Here is a 21667-nt window from a genome sequence, read left to right as displayed (position 1 = left end):
GATTTGGTGATACCTGAAAAACAGAAGTAAAATGAGTGGATTTTTTTTTTCGCTGTGTAATGGATGTTATCAAAGAGAATTCTAATGGCAATGAAGCTACTAGCTAATACTCTTTTAGGCTCTAGTTTTGATCATAATTTTTCTCATCTAATGTTTTCAGATTCCTTACGTTTAATAGTTTAGAGAAACTACAATACTTCTTCTTCCACGGATAGAGAAACTGTTGAATATTTTGTTGAATTAAAAAAAGAAAAAAAAAACTGTCTGTCCAGTGCCAATTTGCCGCATATAAGAAACATGATTTAACCTACTTAATTTCTGTTACTCTAACAACAACAAAAAAAATGCAGAGTTTTGGCTTTTTATGTTTTTTAGCAAAGCTGCTAAATTCCTGCTCCCCCGACTAACGAAGTTACATGATGTTTCTTAAAAATAAAAAAATAAAAACTCTCCAAAATCTTCTTAAGATGATATAGGCATAACGAGTCTATTATATTTGTCCATTATCAAAAACCAATCAGCTACGTCTAAAGAATTTTTACTTTCAGAATTACATGGAGCTAGAGCAATCGCTGACTATAAAGTTCAACAAATTTACTTTGTAAGGTAAAGAAATAATTAATAAAAGTTTAAAAAATTATATGTTTAAACTTTCTAGAAAAATTCGAGATTGGTTAATCTCTAACTGTGATTGATTTACTGTATTGTCTACGAAGCCATCTTGCTTTTTGGATTAGCTATTTGGATCTTTTGACATACGAAATAATGCTATAATTGCTAAAATAGATATCAAAGAAAACTTTTTTTGGTACATTATTTCCGCTGTCTATTACGATAAGTAAATGTAATTAACCTATACCGTTATAATACAAATTATCTTTGTGTTAAAAGAGCATTATTTTAAAACACTTGATAGAACAGTAAATAAATTTATATTTTAATCGTTATTCAGACAACATAGGCTGTAGTAACTAGAAATGTGTTGCGATTGAAGTATTTACCATTTCATTACAATTTTTGTATCAGAGAAAATCTTTCTCCTCTTTCTGTATAGTCTACAAGCTATCTTACGAACAGCAAGAAAGAGTTTCAATGCATTTGACTCATTTTCACTTAAAGATTAATAAAACTACGGTAAAAATACTTTAATAGTATTGTTGCTTACTTCCAAGTCTAACTTTAGCTAAATCAAATAGAATAAATTGTCTGCCTTCACAAAGCCATAGTAGGTCGAGGTTAAGAAAACGAATAAAACTTAAACATTCTATAACGTGCACTAGAAAAGCCTAATCAGAATGACAGTTAAAGCAAAAAGTAAAATCGTTGTAGACTACAGACATAAATAATGTTTTACAGATGCCCACAGAAAAAAAAAATGATCTAAATCTGATTTAGTGTGTCCCTTTACCTCGCCAAGGATGCCATCAATGCCAAGCGCCAATTAAGTGGGCTGACTAAATAAACAATACTGTGAAAAAGTTATTGTCAGCCATCTTAGTTTTTGACTTTGGCGATTTGGCATTGTTGGCATCCTTGGTAAGGTGAATGGATATCCTGAACTAGATTTTAATGAAAGAGCGATCTATCAGGAAAGTTATATTTCTTTTAAGAGCAAAGGAGTTAAAAGTTTACATTTGGGTGCCCCTTGATTTTTTGGCGATTTTTTTGACGCCACGATTTTATTCGGTAACCCAACAGAAACGTCACTGAAAACAAAACCGTATGGAAACCAGAAGTAGTGCTTCATCGCTGAAATTTGTCGCCAATCGAAGGGGCACCCAAATCTACACTAGAACCGCAAAGGAATATACCAAGAAATTACCACTATAACAAAAGTGCTTCGAACTGTTATTGTAATGATTGAACTGTACATAATACGATAAAATTTTTACTAACAGTGTGCGGTACGGTCTTTTTGATGTTTATATATTGATTTTACTATATGTGGATGTCAAAAGAAAAACTAAAGCTATATTATAAACTAAAGCCAAATACAAGTACTTTGGCAAACCGGCATTTATGGTTCTTCGTGGAGAGTAATTTAAGTTCCTAACAAGGACTCATGTAATTACCAGAAGTCTTGGTTCATCAAAATATATCGAATGTACTAAAACAGCTTTGCGTAAAATTCGACAAGATTACATCGGCTAAACTTAAAATTACTGCCCGGTCGCCAAAGTAAATTATTTTGAAGCGATTTCTTGCCTGATCAATAAAGATTTTATTGCAATTCTAAAAATCGTTATTGCCATTTTTAGTAACCCTCCAAAATGACGGACTTTTTACAATTTTTTGGCGGTTGGCAAGACTTTGAGTGCTTAACCAGAAATCGGGATTGAATCCTAGTTAAATGGACCTCTGAGTTTGTCACCAATATGGTAACTCAATCTAGCAATTCTAATGCTGCTTTGTTTACGATTTTCTTACTCTTGTTGAGTTATAAATGAACTACAGATGTTTTATGAGAAAAGTCAAATTAAATATAATCAACAAATAAATATCGATTAAAAAATTTAATTTAATCGTGCATTAGAATTAAAAGTTTTTTGATTGTTAATAAAACAATCAAGTGTAATTTTAATGTTAATTACAATCAAATAATAATTATTCTTTTGCAATTCACAATTTATTTATTTTGATTAAAAATATCTTTTAAGGAATTTGATCAGAAAAGAATGTAAAAAAAAATTACTTAATTTTTGACTTAAAGAATTTAATTAAAATCTATATCTCATTTTTCTTAATAAAAATTATTTTAAGAAAAAATAACAAAAAACAGTTTAATGGTGTTTTTTAAGGCATTCAGAAAAGTTTTATTTGGCAATTCTTAATAAATGAGTTTATTATTTTAATTAAAAATATTAATGTGAGCTTTTTGAAATCATCTGATTTATTAATATAAAGTCTTTTTGGTAATCTAGCAATTCTATAATTCTAATTCTATTCTAGCAATTCTGCAGCGGACATCTTTGCACTTTCTAAATTTATTTTCCTGAATTTATGTTCCTTTGATAATTCGGAACGAACAACTTCAATATTCCAGAAAAAGTTTCGCCATTTATTTAAGAAAATCATGTAAACGTTCCAGCTCGATAAAAATGATTAATTAAATGTAGTAAGTCCATTAATCCCTTAAAATATCTTCTGAAAAACGTGTGTTTCTAATAGCAAAGCTACTAGTGACGAACGTTCTTTCTTTTTGATTCTGTATTGTTTCTATTATTGTTCCTTATGTTAGATGTGCTAGCGAAGCTACTAGCTTCTGACTCCCACTACTAGCGAAGCCGTAAAACATTTTTTAAGTTAAAAATTTCTTCTCGGTGCCTTCTTCAGATGCCGAAGGATCACTGTTGCTGAATAACCTTTCAATTTTGAAATAAAGAAATCAAGAATAAATTAGACAACAAAATTAGAGAAGACGATCGAATTTACAGACCGGTGCAACTGGTTTGCAAAATTTCTTTATTCCAAAATTAAAAGGATATTCAGCAATAAAAGTCTTCTTAGATAAACAATAGTGATTCATACAATTTATAATTTTAATAAAAATAATAGCTAACTGTAACTGTTTCAAAAAATTGCCTGTCTGGTCCGCTATCTTGATTGGCGTTTGGCACTGTTGGTATCCTTGGCGAGGTAACTAAGATTTTGCAGAAATGGGACATTAATATTAAGTTTTAACTGATTATGCTTTTAGTGAGGATATAGAAATAAAAACTGGCAAAGTGAAAAAAAATAGCGCAAAAAAGTAAATCACGCATTATGAATTGAACTTAAATTAATCAAATTGATGCTAATATTTCGGTACTTATTAATTAAAGGTGAAAGAGCCAAAACTCGTCAAATGTAGCACCAAAACCAAATTGGCAATGGAACCCTATGAATGCACTTAAGCGCGCTTCTAACTTACGAGAAGAAAATAAACACCTGTTTACGCTACTTATGCAAAGTTTAGAGGAAGAAAATCTTTTTTTTAATTAAATTTCATTCGATAATCTTTGTTGTTTTCGCTAATGAATCGCCAATCCTTCACCTTTAATTAATACCATTATTTCATATAAATAAAAGCCATTGTTTACATTAAAAATGGTCTGTTTTATAAAGCGATTAAAAGAATTTCAAGACACCACATGATGTTGTTCTAAAATTACAAAATACATAAGAAATTTCCACTAAAAAAACCAAGATGGAAATATTTTTGAATGTTTAATATCACTGGTTTTGCAACACTTATTATTACTAGCATCATTCTAATAAAACGAATCAACAATCATTAACAATATTAACTAACTTACTTATTTCTTTTCCTTTGATTTATCAACGCATTCATTAATGCATTTAATCAGTTTTAAGAATTCGGTGTTGCATGTTTCATTGATTGGCGTGTTTTGGGTGTCAGTATTGCGCAAACAATCTGTCAGTTTTATTCTTGGATCTGCACAGGAATCTGATTTCAAACAATCATAGATATGTTTTTCGTTTTGAAGTTCATCCTCATTTAGCTTATATTTTTCTGTTGTTTCTTTGTTTTCTGTTGAATCATCTTTATCTTGAGATTGAGAAGAAATTTTGAGTGGCATATCTGATCTATTAATCTAAATGAAACTAATATAGTTTGGATTATTTGTGGCAAATCTTAATGACTCCTTCATTTTGTCTCAGCGTGCTTTTACCAGCGCTAGTCTATTTAAATTCAATTTATTAATTTACTTCAATTTTTAGTATATTTATTTGAATAATTTCTGGGCAAATTTCGTGTATAATTTGTTCGTATACTAACATGTTTGCTATTTATCCTGTTAATAAATTAATATTAAATAGAACTAATAATGTTTCTTTTTTTATGATATTCTGAAGAACGCTAAGAAAAAAATTAACAGAGCTATTAACAATGCTAATTTAAAGTATTTTTTGAATAATTTCATTAATTGACTGCCTCGAAATAAATAATTTGTAATGTGCCAATAATTATGAATATGAACAGAAATGGTATGATCAACTCTTATGAACTTGGTATTTCATTTGTGGAATTTTTTAATATTGTATCATGTCTAAAAAATTATCTAAGTCAGCAGACAAGAAAAGTCAAGAAGCATGAAATATTTTTAAAAAACAGCATTTAATATGTCATGTCCCAAATGATCAAATTAGCATCGTATCAACAGAACAACGATTTAGCAATCTATTATAAAATGCCTGCATACATATCAAAAATCAATATAAGTTAAGGCCGTCTAATTGCAATCAGCGAATGTAGCTTAAGACGCATTAAGATAATGTGACATAAAATGAGATATGCCACGTGTTAAATTTCTATTGCAATTCCATAAATTAATTAGACCGCATATCCCCATCAAACTTCCAAAATCAGATATTTTTGAATCAATTATAATTTTAATCTGTTTATAAACGGTTTTGAGAAATAAATTTTGACAAATTGAAAGAAGAAACATTTAATTTCGGGTTATTTTCTAGAAAGTAAGATTCAGTATCTCGCTCTACAAAAAATCAAATTTAAATCTTAAACAAGAGAGTTACAAACAAATAACAAAACTTTTTAATGCTATCTAAATACTATTTAGTTATAGGATCAAACAGTCTTTAAGAATTAGTAAACAACTTTTCTGAAAGATATATATTGCTATACTAAACTAATATAATAATATACGTAATGGATTTCGAATTCTATCGACTAAATAATATGTAACATTATTTTGGTTGAAGCAGAAGGCCGGTTGAAGACATATACGAGACATTCTATCTTTAATTATCTTTAATGTCCATCTCGGGAAAGTAAGAAAGAGGAAAAAGGGGATGAACAGATGATCACTAGTCTTATATAACATAGGATTTCCGGCCACACGCCATGTTTTGACCTCTGATAAGGGCAAAAGTATCACTTTCATTTGATACGTAGTACTGATGGCGCATTATTTTTACAAAGGGATTAATTAAACCGAAAGTGGAATTGAATCACGAAATAAGAGAATATTTTAGAATGAAGTTATGACGAGCTAAATTAAGATAAAATCTTGGAAATAAATTAAATTGAAATTAGAATTAAAATATCATTACACACAGACAGACACACACACACACACACACACACATTATATTATATATTGCAAAAGGTAACTTATTAGAAATGCTGTTCAAATAATGTTCCAAAACTTAAATCATATTTGATTTTATTTGAACGAACTCGAATGTACTATCCTTAAAAATACATTTCTATGAAAATACCGTAAAATGTGTAGATTCCTAGAGAATCCTCAGAGGTTTGGGGCTCCAAGGCAACTGTTTGCTTTGTCAATTTAGTAACCTAGCTCTGTTTAATAGGAATAGAGAATATTTTAACATATCTTAAAATGAGTCCAAAACAAAAATTCAAAATTAAAATATGCCACAATTATCATCTAAAAAATTGGTTCAAGAAATTTTCTATGAATTTAGATAAATAACATGACAAATGAAGAAAGCTGCATCTCAATTACCCAAAACTAATTGAATTCAAATAAAATTCAAGAAGCAATGACAGAATAAATACTGCCAGAGATTTTCGCACACTTTAAAAATTTTTAATTTATAAAACTAATCTTTTTTTTTTTTTTTTTTTTTTCAACTTGTCGGCAATAATTTCCCACTCTTCGAATCGCTTTATAGTCCTTCAACGTTTTCTTTTCTGAAATGTCTGAACCTGGTCTCTTGATATCTCGAGTATATTTTAATCAATACATATATCTTACTTTTTTATATACGTTGTATAGAGAAAGTATAGTAATCGTCAACAAGTTCAAATGCAAGATTTTGACGAATCACATCGTTTTAGACTTTCCTGTGTTCACAAAACACATTTTTGGAAAATGTCGGTCTCTTTGTCTGCAACTCAAAGATAACTAAAAAAAGTTTTAATCTAAACGAATGAAATTGGATATATATTCTTAATATCAAATTTGTGGATTTCTATCAAATTTTGAGCAAAATACACTCAGAGGAAATCTGAATGTCCAGTTCTTTGAATTTAATTTAATATGATAACTGCAAAACAAAGAGAGGGAGATGGATACACAGAATACACAGAATTAACATAGATAATCTAGAATACAACAAAGGTTTGACTTTGTTGTATGCTTTCAGAAATATATAAGCGTAATAGCTCAAAGAGGCAATGACTCAAATATATCAGATATGATATGGAATTTTTAAGTCAAGTTTTCGTTTTAATCGATTGTGAAAAACGCATCTAAAACACAAATTCGATTTCCGGATAGTAATAACTGCATACCAAAGATTAATTGCTAAATAACTTGCCAAGGATTAGACGATAGATTCACTAAAAATGATATATTCAGGCCCAAAGATTAATATTTCGTAACTATAGTAAGCCAATAACATATAAAGCGTTTTCTGAAATAACGGCTTTATTAGAGAATTGCAAGAAAATTTGGGGAGACTACTTTCTCTGTTATCCTCATTCTTAGCTATGAACAAAGTGTGAAAGAACTTTGCAACAATCAATGAAACTAAAAATCATCGATGCACATACTTAAACCATGATATCCTGTGAACATTTGCGTTCATTACTGAAAACCAAGAAACGCAAAATTAAAAAATTAAAGAAAATTTAGAAAAATTGTTTTTTAAGAAAAATATAAGTGCTTTTCACGTACATGAATTTATTAAAATAATGTTTTTCCACAGATAGAATAAGTGAGTCAAAGAAGTTGACAGAAAATGTTTAGAACGCAAAATGCGACATTCATAAAAAAATTGAGAATTATTTCAATAACAATAAATAAGTAACGGTTGACTAAACACCAGATATCCGTCCGTAAAGTGTTTCATTTACAAATTTATATTGACATTTGAAGCAACTCTCATTTCTCGTGGGACTTATTAAAGTATATAGGCGTAAGAACTCTACCTAAATAGCCTCAAATAATTAGCACAGGAGCAAATATCTAGCTTTGATCAAAGATTTCCCAGACATCAGCACACTCACGAATTGGACTAGAAGTAGGGTTCAAGACAAACTTATTGCACGGGTGATATGTAAAATGATCGTTACTCTAAGTCTTCTTCACAGGCTCAATCACTCAGACACCCCTCAAAATATACAGTCTACATAGAAGCGCTCTGGAAAAAAACTCAACATCGAACAGCTGAACATTTCTTTTGCCTTTCTTTTATCTCAAACTCTCGCAAGCAAACATCATCTAAGCATCTTTACTTAAGCCCTCAAGTATTTTGATATCCACTAACTGCAACTTTTTCGCTCCTATGGGATAACATACGCCTTTGTCGCTATATCCCTCACTGTTTATTTTCACTTTCATTGGACGTATTTTAATCTGTCTCCTTATAATGTTGTTATTGGTTTTAAAATTGCGAATTAATAATGTTTTAAAAGTAAACGTTTTCATTTAAAACTTGAAATGAAAACGATGTTTCTCTACTTTGCCATCATTTAAAATATAAATATAAACAAATATTTATAATTTATGGCCAAAATAAGTAATCGGCAGTTAATAAAAATCGTTTGATTCATTTGTTTCTCTAAATTGAAATAAAAATCGTCTGATTCATTTGTTACTCTAAATTGAAATAGAAATCGTCTGATTCATTTGTTATTCTAAACTGAAATTAAATTCGTTTTACTTAGCAGATGAGAGGATTTTGTATATTATAAAATTTTATACAAAACTAATTTTATGTTTTATATACAGTGGCTCAAAAAATTAAGAGTACACCTTACTTTTACTTCCTAAATCCGACTTTCAATATAAATAACACATAACCGGGAAGTGCAAACATGTTTTTATTTTTACACATAACAACTGGCTTAATTTAGAGTAAAAATAAAGAAAAATCAACGAAAAACTTCTAAATTGAAAATTTTCAGAAGCATTTTAAATAAACATACGCAGAATGTTGCCTCAAAAAATTGAGAATACACCAATGAAATTTTTGCAATATCACGCATAGAAACAAAGTGTTGCTATTAAATTGCATATCTTTTGGCTCTTATAATGGTCTCTAAACGTCATGGTACCGATTCGACCCATTTTTGGTGGTATCTGAAAATATTTTACCCCATTCTTCTTCCACCACTTGTTTCAAATGGGTTTTGTTTCTAATTTTCTATTTTTGAACCACTTTTTCGAGTATCCCCCACGAATATTCAATGGCATTGATGTCAGGGTACTGTGGTGGTGTCTGTAACTGTTGTTTACAATGAAAAAGACATCATATTTTGACGTTACGTGCATTCAGTTTGGGGTCGTTGTCCTGCTGGAAAATGGAATTTCCATCTAAACCCAAATTTTTAAGACTTTCCTTTATATTGCTGCTACCATATGATTCATAAAACTTGTTGCATAAACTTTTCAAATCATAGGCAGAAGTGTAAGTGCTGAAACTGTGCTAAATGCCATTAAACAAGCTGGATATAAAAGTAGCATTGTTAGAGAGAAACCGTTCACCAGCTTGCAAATTCAGAAAAAGCATTTGAAGTTTGTAAAAACTCATCAATTGAAGACCAATAATCTTTGGAAGAAATCTATATTTAGTAATGAAAGAAACCTCAACATCTTTGGCAGTGACAACCATCTTACTGTATGGAGAAAGCCTAATACTGCTTTATAACCAAAAAATTTACGTCCTAAAGTTAAACAGGATGGTGACTCCGTCATGATTTGAGGTTACATGGCTTCATCCGGGGTAGGAAATTTAATTTTTATAGATGGCATTATAAATGATACGGTTTACTTGGATATACTTCGCAGCAATCTAAAGGAAAGTGCTAAAAATTTGGGTTTAGATGGAAATTTCATTTTCCAGTAAGACAACGACCCCAAACAGAATACACGTAACTTCAAAATATGGTGTATTTTTCATTATAAATAACAGTTACACACACCACCACAGTACCCCGACATCAATACCATTGAATATTCGTGGGCCATACCCGAAAAAGGGGTTCAAAAACACAAAATTAGAAACAAAACCCATTTAAAACAAGTGGTGCTAGAAGAATGGGGTAAAATATCTTCAAATACCACCAAAAATTGGTCAGATCGGTACCATGACGTTTAGAGGCCATTATAAGAGCCAAAAGACATGCAATTTAATAGTGACACTTTATTTCTATGCGTGATATTTCAAAAATTTCATTGGTGTATTCTCAATTTTTTGAGGCAACATTCTGCGTATGTTTATTTAAACTGCTTCTGAAAATTTTCAATTTAGAAATTTTTCGTTGATTTTTCTTTATTTTTACTCTAAATTAAGCCATTTGTTATGTGTAAAAATAAAATCATGTTTGCACTTCCCGTTAATGTGTTATTTATATTGAAAGTTGGATTTAGGAAGTAAAATTAAGGTGTACTCTCAATTTTTGAGCCACTGTATATATAAAAGGAATTTAATTCCCAGCGACATTGGGTGTATCTAGTAGTTGCGCATTAAAAAAAGTGTGTGGGGAGGAGAGCTTAATGTCATCCATTCACTCAAACAACAAACGATTTTATAGCTTGATATTCATGTTATTTTTATCGAATACTTCCTCACATATATCATGTGTTTATTTCACACTATCAGCTTTCTTTTTTAGCTCTATTATGCTTTGGAAAAAAAGAGGCGTGATCCTGACTGATACTAACAAGTGCAAAATGTGTATTGCTTTGATAAGCACAATATATACGTGATGCAACACAATACCTAAGCTTACTCATATGTACTAAACAAAGAGTGCATAAACTTCATCTAGAGGAATAATCGACCGTGAAATGACACGCAAGATATTTTTTGAGGGAAGTGTTTTTTCACTGTTATGTTTAACAAAAAAAAATCTTTCAGAAGAAGAATCACAATCACTGAATAGTAAACATGGCACTAGAAACTAAGTATATAAATTACAATGTTTAAATGAAGATTTCTATTTTAGCACTTTGAACTCTTATGATGAATTCCGGTAGAAAAACATTGATAATTGCATGGACTTGTATATTGTTTGTCAATTTATTAGATTTCGCTCTTTCAGGTGATATGGGTGATGGCTCGTTAAAATATGAGGAATTTGACATGTGCTACAGATACGTGAACTGTGATTCAGGTTAGTATAGTCGGAATGGATAGTTGAATATGTGTTGTTGTTTTTTATCGATGATGAAGGAATTCGCAAAGATATGTAATTAAACCTTTGTTCAACTTTTTTACAATTACACCTACAAAATTTTGCACAGTTGTAGGGTTGCTTTATGAAATTCAGCATGAAATAATAAAATTAAATTGATTGAAATTATGATAGAATGTTAAATTCAGACGAAATTTATTGTTTAAAAAATATTAATGTTAAAATAATGAAGAATGCTTTATATTTAAAGGTATTTTGTGAATTTTATAGAAATGGTACTTTGATTACATTAGTAAAAACAAAAGTGAAGATTTTGCTTTAAAATTCAAGTCCGAAAAAAAAACATATTTTTTTATTTATCAATATTTTTTAACAAATCCCGGCGAATAAATGTTTTAATGAAGCAATAAAACCAATTTGAATTTCATTGCAACATTATAAAACATTGTTGCAAAATTTTTAAAACATTTATCAAAATTAAAGAAAAATTGTACGGAATTAGAATCAAGGTTACTTAAAAACTGTTTTTTTAATTTTAAAAGGGTATAAAATGTTAAAATTTCAATTAATATATAAATTAAAATCATAATTAAATTTTTTCAAAATCCTTTCTCACTGAGAATTTTCTACCCAAGAAGTAAATGTGTGCCAAATTTGGTTCAATGAAATATTACACTCTGTGCATAACAATTTCAAGTCCTTTTCAATTATAGATTGCATACATCTTAAAAAACATTAGCTTGTTAAGATGATCAGATATTTATAATTGCAAAATTTAAATGAATGAACAAATTTCATAGCAATATAAAAGTTAAATATAGTTTGAACACATGGCAACAGATTCCTGAAAGGAAACGAAATAAAATTAGTTCAATTTGCTTTTTCCATTTCAATTTTCTGTAACTATTCTTTATAATGAACACCAGTGAAATATGCCTGTTTTAACCACCATCAAATAAAATAAAAAATTTTTTTAAAAAAACCTCTTAAGAGAGAAAGTAATTATTTAATTATCAGAAATCATTAACTGTCAAGAACTATAACACAAAAAGTAGGCATCCATTTAGATTTAACTATTTTATTATAGCTAATGATGAAATTTACTTTTATTTCAGGTGACGAAGGTTTTGCTGAAGTGATGAAATGCTATGAGCATTTGACAGAAGAAGTAAGTGTTTGCTCTTTTATCTTCTCATTATATGATTGATAAATTCTTAAATTTGTGCATCGCTGTATAAAAATCAGTCCTGATCAACATCAATAATATAATATTTCAATTTTATATCTTCAATATATCCTTTCATCTCTTTACTCGAATGTTACAATTCCTAGGCCAGAATTTGTTATGTGAGAATGTCTACTTTTAATGCAGTCGAGTGGACAAATTTTAGGTTCGCCAAAATTTCGATCTTTCGAGCTCATTTTTATATCATTTTAAAAATATAAAATGTCTTTTTTAATAGCATGCAATTTCTTCCTAAATTTTTATACTTTTTTTAAAACGTGTTTTTCAAATTTACAACCATTATTTTATTGTTGTAAAGAAATTCAAATCATTTTTGTTTATTTTATATCAAATCGCGTAATTTCCTTCCATTTTTTGACATATAAAGAAGAAAAGTTGTGATTATTATGCCCAAAGTTTACTTGAGGAATCAGAAAGGGAAATTACAATATTGAAGAAGAAAATATTAAAGAATAGATTTCCAAGACAGTTGCGATTTTAATGGCACTTTATAGGGCTGTCATAGGGCTCGTTTCTATTTGGATGGCCCATGCACCCATTAAACAGATCAGGAGTAAGACTATTAAAAATAACACAGCTTTAATGTCCATCGAAATTTTAAATCATAAATATGCTTTGCTGAAAACATTTTGAACATCAAGCCATATTTTATCGATTTAGTAGAAATTAACTGCAACCAGCATCCCCAATGAACCAACTGATCGATAAAGACGATTGGTTAGAAAATATATTCGGAAAGTTCAGAAGTTTTTGTTACTATTCTTTCATTCTTCTAATAAGCTTGTTTTAATTAAGCTAATATGGTAAAAGGCACAAATTTCTTCATATGATTTTAATATTGGAGTCAACTGAATATTTCAGATGAATAATAAAGAGAACTTAGTCCTGACAGCGTGTATTAATTGAAATTAAACACAGCTAACATCCCTAATGAGCCAATTGGTCACTAAAGACGATTAATTAGAAAATATATTCGTAAAGCTCAAAAGTTTTTGTTATTCTTTCATTCTTTCAAGCGGCTTGTTTTAATTCAGCTAATATGTTAAAAGACACAAACTGCTTCGTAGCATTTTAATGGTTGTATCAAATGAATATTTTAGATGGAGAATTCTAAAGAGGACTTAGCATTAACACTGTATGTTAGATGACTTTACATCATGCGACTTTATTTCATTAGAAGAATTGATAAAAAGAAGAGGTATAAGGCTAATGAATTTAAATAGCTTAAATCTGTATGCAATTGGAATTTTAAAAATACGTTGCTAAGGGAACAGAGTCATAAATGGAAATTATACATAGAAGATTCCATTGAAATTAAATGCAATCAATGCTCCCGGTTAACGACATTGAAATTAACTAGCTCATCTCATAAATCAAGATAAAGCATCAAATAATTAAATGACGTAATATTTTAATAAGCTATTAAATTATTGAGAAGACTCTTTTTATCAATCATAACTGCAGCAAAATTAGTCTGTTATCGGCACACAAAAAATCAGAAGTTTCAAAAGTGCAAAACGAATCATTTGTGAAAAATAAATTGAAATAGCGTTGAATATAAAAGGTTGAATCAACAAAATTCAACTTGTTATTTCAGTTGTTTTTACATCTGTTCACTTTTATGATGATGCAATCATATAGATTTTTAAAAAAATGTTCTGATAATGGTGTGACCAGTGATTACTCGTATAAAAATTAGCTTTGAAGCGGTGAAGTCGGTGTCAATACAGTTGATTCCAGTAGAGATTTATAAAAATATGCTTTTACTTTCTCGTATACGATATTTAAAAAAAATATTGTAATCGTCAAAAAAAAATTCGAGCTCGAGATTGTGACCATCTACACGTTTTAAAACTCCCTGAATTCGAAAAATACATTTGTGGGAAAAAATCTATCGGTCTGTTCATCTGTCTGTAATGACGATAACTCAAAAACGTATTAAACTAGAAGAATGAAATTTGGTACACGGTCTTTAATCCAAATTTGCAAAATTTTGAACAAAATCCGTTCAAGAGAAGTCAGTCTGTTCAGCTGTTCGAATATAAATTAAAATTATAACTAAAAACCTAAGAGAGCTAGATAGATAAAATTGATCGATAAGATTCTGCACACAGATTTAACATCTATAATACAGACACTTATCAAATTTTGAGCCAAATCCAATAAGGACTTGACCGTTTGTCGCCCTATACTTTTAAAAACATGTAAATGCGCCAATTTCAAAACACAATAATTTAAGTATAGGAAATTTGGTTTGGGATTTTGTAAAATATAAGAGTAGTTTCGAGTTAAAAAATTTTTTTAATCGGTTGGGGAAAACGTGTCTAAAATAGATTCTATTTTTGGTTGTTTTTAACTATATACCAGGAATTAATAGCCAAACTCCTCGCTAAGGATCACACGACAGATTTAGTAAAATAACTAAATTTGGGCCAAAGATTCATATTTCATTATGACTGCACGCCAATGCAATGAAAGGCATTCTTTGAGAAAACATCTTTGTTAAAGAGCATTCGAGAAAGTTTTTGCGAGACCAGTCCCGCTCACTACTTATCTGAAGTGCTTAAGATATAGAGCATGGCTAGACAATTAATATGAATTTATATACTTAGGTTTTCCGAACAAATATAATTCTCTTTAAACCTTAAAATTTAGCTAATAATCACATAGCTTTATTTTTTAAGATAATGTTGTATTTTCACCTCTTTACAGGACTTCGCGATTGCAGAAAACTTTACTAAAGAAGCTGCTATTTTGGCTGGACATCCATTCCATTCAACTGGTTTGGTTCCTCTGAGAAATGAATACTGTGCCTGGACGGACGATCAAAAGGTATTTGTAAAAAGGACTTGTCTGCTGTAGAAAAATGTTGAAAAGAAGAAAATGTTGGGGAGTTTCAGTTTCCAATATTGGACTCAACTCTCTCTCTCTCTCTCTCTTATTTTACTAGATTTCTTACAATGATTCTACCCATTTCATTTGCTTGATCCATGGAAACATGATAACTAGAATAAATTGGAATAGAATTTCGAGACTGGTTTTATAAAGAAGGAAAAAATGTCATTCTATTGTGAGCAATTCAGTTCAATGGTAGAATTAGTGGAGAGGAAACTGAAAATTTTATTTAAGAATAATTATGACTAATAGTAGAAAATTAATTAAAATTAAGCGAGTCATTCCCCCAACCCCTAACCTTGAATGTTTTTATCTTCAGCATGTGATGTCTTGTTGAAAAGACATTATTACATTCTTTTTTTTTTCCCACTTTCTATCATCTTCATGTTTAAATCTATATAAAATCAGAATGAAAATGTCGCGGGAGTAAAGTTCATTTTTCACTTATCTGATAAAAGAAATCGAATAAGTGGTATATAAGTTAATCCACTTTTCCTATACGGTGTGTATTATATTATTCATATGGTTTCTTAAATTATGTAATCCTAATTCAATTAGGAATTCTACAGCCTCTTATTGAAACCCAAAAATAGATAGAAATTAATTAATAATAAAAGATAACCTCTAGTTATGTATTATCAGAGATATACATAGTTTGAAAGCCTTTTCAAATTCATTAACTGCATAGAAAAATTAACAGATCTAAGGAAACCTTATTAACCTTCAAATAGTGCTTAGAAAATTATAGAATTGTAGTGGAGTTCCAAATGGTGATTTAGTTAATCTACCTTCAGATTTTGCTCTTGCTTTGATATCTATTCAAAAGAAAACATTTCCGTTTTAAATCCATATTATTTCATGTCATCCTAATTCAGTTATTCAGCGAATATAAGCATTTATAACTCCATTATCTCAAAATGTCCAATAATATTGTAACGATATCTTCACAATATTGTTCAGCATTTAGAATTTAAAACTGCAATGGTGGAGATATCGTACAATATCTTATTTTAATAGGAAAAGAAAGTAAGCATATTTTTATTTATTTATATTATATATATATTCAAAAACTATACTCAGAATACTTGTTGTTGTTGTTTCTTATGGCACTTATCATGGACAAGCCCGCTGTTACGAGGACAGCGATTTTAAGCCGGTGGGGGAGCGTCTGTTGTTTTTATAGCAGCGCCATCTAGGGCCAAGAGAACGACTTAGCGACACACATGTCACAACCCTTTATACGGGGCGGACTTCATTCACAGATCGTAATTTAGACCTGAATCAGAGAACGATCACCCCTGATCCAGTACCCCCAGTGGTATTACTCTCGACATGGAGGACTTTGTGACCACGACAGATTTATGCGCGCGTCAGCCACCAAGCACGTGGGAAATCTTCGGTCGGCGGGGTTCGAACTCGCAACCTTAGGGACGCGAATCCAACGCTCTACCAACCAGGCTATCCCAGCCTATCAGAATATTTAGTAGACAATAATTACAAAATAAATGATAACTTCACCCAATTAGAGTTTTTCTGTGGCGATGACTCGCCAAATGCTGTAATCATTCAGAAATATAGTAAACGTGGTTTTAATTCCAGTCCTAAAATTCTTGATGGAATTTTGTTTGGTACGATTTTACCGACATTGGCGAAAAATCAAATTGATACAATAAGTTGGAATTTTATCGCTATCAATTTTACTATGAAAAATTAATTTGATTTGTTCTTATAACGATAATATTAACTAGCCCTAATTTTTATACATTATTTATATACTCTTATCGTTTTGTTTGCACACTAATATTAAATCAAGATGGGTTTTTAAATCTAAAAATTTCGATATTCTATTTGTTTATTGTAACTAATTTTAAGGCAGTTCTAAGTAAACTTTTTTTTTTTTTTAGTCGGCAATATTTCACCACATCACTGGACTGCTGATAGACGCATTTACAGTAAGTATGCAGCATTTGCAATAGCTTTCAAAATATAATGCACACAGCAGAATGCAATTGTAAAGAAAAGATACTATCTCAAGAAAGCTTCAAATCTTACTATCCCTCTTGATTTTGCATTTAACTAACTAAACAAATTAGAAGACAATGGGGGATCAATTGGAACAATAGAGAAAAAGTGCAGATAAAAATATAGAGTGTAAATCCGTAGCCCGATAGGATTACGGCATGGCTTACCTAAATTTCATAGTGCAAAGGATGGTTCCAAAATCAACTTGCATCGTAAATACAGAAGTGATTTAAAGTCTCAACTATAATGCTTTTCTAATTGGAACTAATTCTAATAATTACATTAATTTTTTAACGCTTAAAAATTTATCTAGTGCTGTTCAAGTGCTGAATAGAATTTCAAAGCAGCAATTCTATTCAGCACTTTTATTATTCGATTCCCAGGTGAATCCAAGCTGTTTTATGGGCCATAAGTGACTTCACGTTTTATTAATACAAATTTTTTGATTCGCTTGTGGTGTTTCTATTATTTTAATAACCACCTGTATTTTAAAATTTGTTGAACGATGCCGCATGAGACGTTTCAAAATATCAAAATCTTAATTAATTTCGACGTTGGAGAGTATTCTTCAGCATTTTCGTCTCCATCAATATCATCATCGTATTGTTTACGAAAATCTCGAAATTTTCAACTAAGCCGTAATGTTCCGTTGATTCATTTTATATAAATGCTCACATTAGTTAAGAATCTCAATTCTGTCTTTAAGACTTAAACCAGTTTCTTTATATCCATTTTGCTTTCACACATAGCATGGTTTATAACTTCAACAGATTTCAAGCATACCTTTTCCCTTTAAAACAATCGAGGCCACTCTGATCCTGACAAAAGGATACGAAATCCATTTTTTTTGGAAAAAATGACTCCCAAATGCATCCTTACAAGTGAAGCAAGAAATTCCAATCATTAATACTGGTTGAAAATGAAGGATTGTTCAATTTTCTACTTCAAAACTAGTTTAAGCGATATAATGTTACGTCTAATACATATTTCTGTGTACATCTGAACACACTGCTTCAGAGACAAAAAGTTTTGATAATATAAAGCAAAAGATAACACACATTAAGCGGTGACGAAACAATTAACCGTTCTTGAAATTTGCAACTTTTTCAAAATATCTTCTCAGCTCAAGAATTAAGTTAATTCAAGAAATTTTGAATGCTGTAAAATAAAATTCTGGACTTTTACCCATTAATATTAAGAAAAATGTTTCTGTAAAACTGAGTTGAAACATATATATTGTGTGTATTTTTAGGCTATATGCAGCTCTCTCAAAACAAGACATCAATGTGATCACTTCGAAAAATATCTGGTACGTTTATTTTCTTTCTTTGTGTGTGTAAACTATCACTCTTAAAATGACTTGGACACATTTGTTAGGTTAAAATTTATCGCCTCATAGAACAGTTGTTTCAATAGATTTTTTTTCTTCTCAGATAGTGAATTTTTAAGAATAATTATGTTAACAGCTTAAAATACTGATAAAATTATTTGATGGTTTATAGAAAGTAGATTAAAAACATAACATTTATTAAAAATATTTTTTAAATTAAACTATGATAATTAATCTATTTATTAAAATGATGTTAATTAAGAAATGTTAGAGAAATTTTTGTATTTGAAGTATAAAAATATCTGGATAAAAATGATTAAACTGCAAAGGAAACAAACAGGAACTTCTTGTTCTCATTTGGCAATAATAAAAAATATTTAATTGTATATAGATATATTACCATTTGTCAAAATGACAAGAACAATCGTCAAATTTCATAAAATCCGGGCATATTTATTGTGAATACTTAAAGCTTATTCAACAAATAACAATACTTTAACGTTATTTTTTTTTATTTGCAGGACTGTGGATTTTCTTTGATGGAAAAATACGCAGCTATCGGAATATGTTCAGTGCTAGACAGATAATTTTATGCTTTTCCAATTAATAAAAAGGAAAAAAGATCAAATCAAGAGTATTAATAAAATTGTGTATCTCTGATCTAATGTATAATTTCGATCTCAAAATGTACTTAACTGAAGCATAAAATAAAATAAGGAATTCAGTGAAGCTGAAATAAAGAAACATTTTACTGTAACTATAAGGTAATTTATGAATAAACTTCTTCGGACAAAATTCGGAGTTCATTTCGAAATATTCTCTTCAAAAAGATGTTTTTTTCTTATATTAATCCATAGATTTAACGTACTGCGGATGGATCATTAGTTGACTCTTGTTAAGTTGATAGAAATACACTGAAAACAGTAGTTATTTTGTATTCGATTCAGTTTGCTCTGATTGCTGGCATTATCAGGATCAACTTTGTATGCAGCAATTTGTCTAATAAAACTTGTATTTTTATATTAAGAATAAATTGTGGCTCACCAAAAAAATTATTTGAATGAATCTTTAAAACTATTATATAAAAAATGCATTTCCTCTTTATAAAATAAAAGAAAGTCTAACACAAATTAAAGAAACAACTAGAATTTTAAATATTTAGTTATTCATACAAGCGTTTTCCCGAATGTAATCTCAAATTTCGAACCACATCCTGTCAAATTTCGAACCACATTAACAGCTTCGTCATACTTCGAATGAAAAATTGTCATCATTAAATTGAGATGGATATGATATTCATGTTATTTTAATATTCTTTTTTTTAAACTGTTTATCTCGCAGATGAACTTTCCTAAAGGAAATGTGAAATGATTCTATGTCATGGAATATGACTCCTAATACCATCATGTTCAATAATCCTCCAGTTGGAGTCTTGTCTCTTAACACCAGAGAGCCATTAACCACTTAACTGTTTCTTTACTATTTAATAACACGACACCTTCTATTTTAGGAATAATTTTGATTCAAATGGAAATCTATTGAATACTTGACTTATCTATATATTCGAAGTAATTTTAATATTGAATTATAATCGTTATGAATGATTTATCTTTTTGCTTACAAATATCAAAATTGATAAATCGATGCACGTATGGCATTCGGGCAAAACTGTTAAACGGTTAAAAATGTAATTGGTCGTGTTATATTGTGTATTATCTTTTGTATTAATGTAATTTCGTTTTTAATTCCAAAAATTGCGAGGGTACTTAACATAACCTTTTTTCCGTAGCTTTCACAATGGAAGAAAATATCATGATCTCTTTTTACTGATATACTTTTTTTTACTTGCCTTCGCAAAAAAAAAAAAAAAAAAAAAAAAAAAATCACGAATTTGTTTTATATAGTTAAGTCTAACCAAACTTCGTAACAAGCTAATTCGCCAGAATATTATTATTTCGTACGAACAATTTTAATGAAATTCTTTATGCTTGCTTAGTTTTAACATGTCATTAATTTTTTTTTTATTTGAAATTGTGATAGGCAATTGTGTGGCACTTTCTCTTTTAAAAAATATGGTTTAAATTAATTCATAACTTGGTTACTGAAACAAAGCATGCTCATAAAATATTAAAAATAATAAATGAAATCATTCAAGTATCTTAATATGTGTCGGGGGGAGGGGTGCTTAATCCTCTAGGTGCTACATGACCTTTTTAAAATTATTGTTCTATGATTGAAGAAAACATTTAGTATACAACAAGAAAAAAAACTTAAAGAAAATTTATATATATATACTTCAGGCATCCAATTATATATTTAGTTCAAGCGTCTAAAAATGTACAAAGTTTAAAATGTGTTCATCATTGATTACTTTTGAAGTTTAACCATACTTTTAATTATCATAAAGTTAAAACCAGAGGGGAAAATCTCCTCAAAACATTTTTGTACATTATAACAAATGTGTGTTATTAACAGCACTATTGGCGAACAATGTGCTATCTTTCGCGATTAATCACTAAGATGTGGTTAATACACGAGTAATAAAAATCGAAAGCAGATTTTGAACGCCTTTTTTCAGATCGACTGAAATCAAAATTGAGTTGAAGGAAATATGATAACTTGAAAGAGTAAAGAGCTATATAAATAAAATTTGGTTTACAAATTCAGCACCTTAATTGTAGATTAAGTCTGAACAAAATCCGTCAAAGGATTGACCACCAGTCCATCTATAATTTCTTAAGATAATAAGTGCAATAAAACAAAAATACAACATCTGAGGTAAATGAAGTTTAGTACAAAACTTCAGTATCTAGTATGTTGTTTTTAAGATTATATATATATATATAATAATAAAAAACAACATATTCTTACATATAACATTACATTATATAACTCTTACATTAGATATGTAAAAAAATAAAGATTTTTATATAATTAAAGAATGAAAAATAAATAATAAAGAGCTTAATAAAAATAATAATAAAGTATATAAATAAAAAAAATTGAATAATATAATATCGATGCAAGATATTAAACATAT

The 21667-nt window shown here is 29.3% G+C and overlaps 1 protein-coding gene across 1 annotated transcript; it reads left to right on the top strand.

The window, feature by feature from the left end:
- Positions 1–10953: 10953 nt before the first annotated feature.
- Positions 10954–19412, top strand: LOC129966116 (uncharacterized). The gene is made up of 6 exons (XM_056080496.1): positions 10954–11113; positions 12250–12302; positions 15093–15212; positions 17180–17227; positions 18550–18606; positions 19149–19412. Exons 1-6 carry the CDS (start codon positions 10960–10962, stop codon positions 19212–19214), a joined length of 498 nt encoding a protein of 165 aa, XP_055936471.1. The 5' UTR covers positions 10954–10959; the 3' UTR covers positions 19215–19412.
- The last annotated feature ends 2255 nt before the right edge of the window (positions 19413–21667 follow it).

This window comes from Argiope bruennichi, chromosome 4, assembly GCF_947563725.1.
Source record: "Argiope bruennichi chromosome 4, qqArgBrue1.1, whole genome shotgun sequence".
NCBI classification, from domain to species: domain Eukaryota; kingdom Metazoa; phylum Arthropoda; class Arachnida; order Araneae; family Araneidae; genus Argiope; species Argiope bruennichi.
Note: the sequence above shows the minus strand (reverse complement) of the source record. Positions and strands in the feature narration are given on the sequence as shown.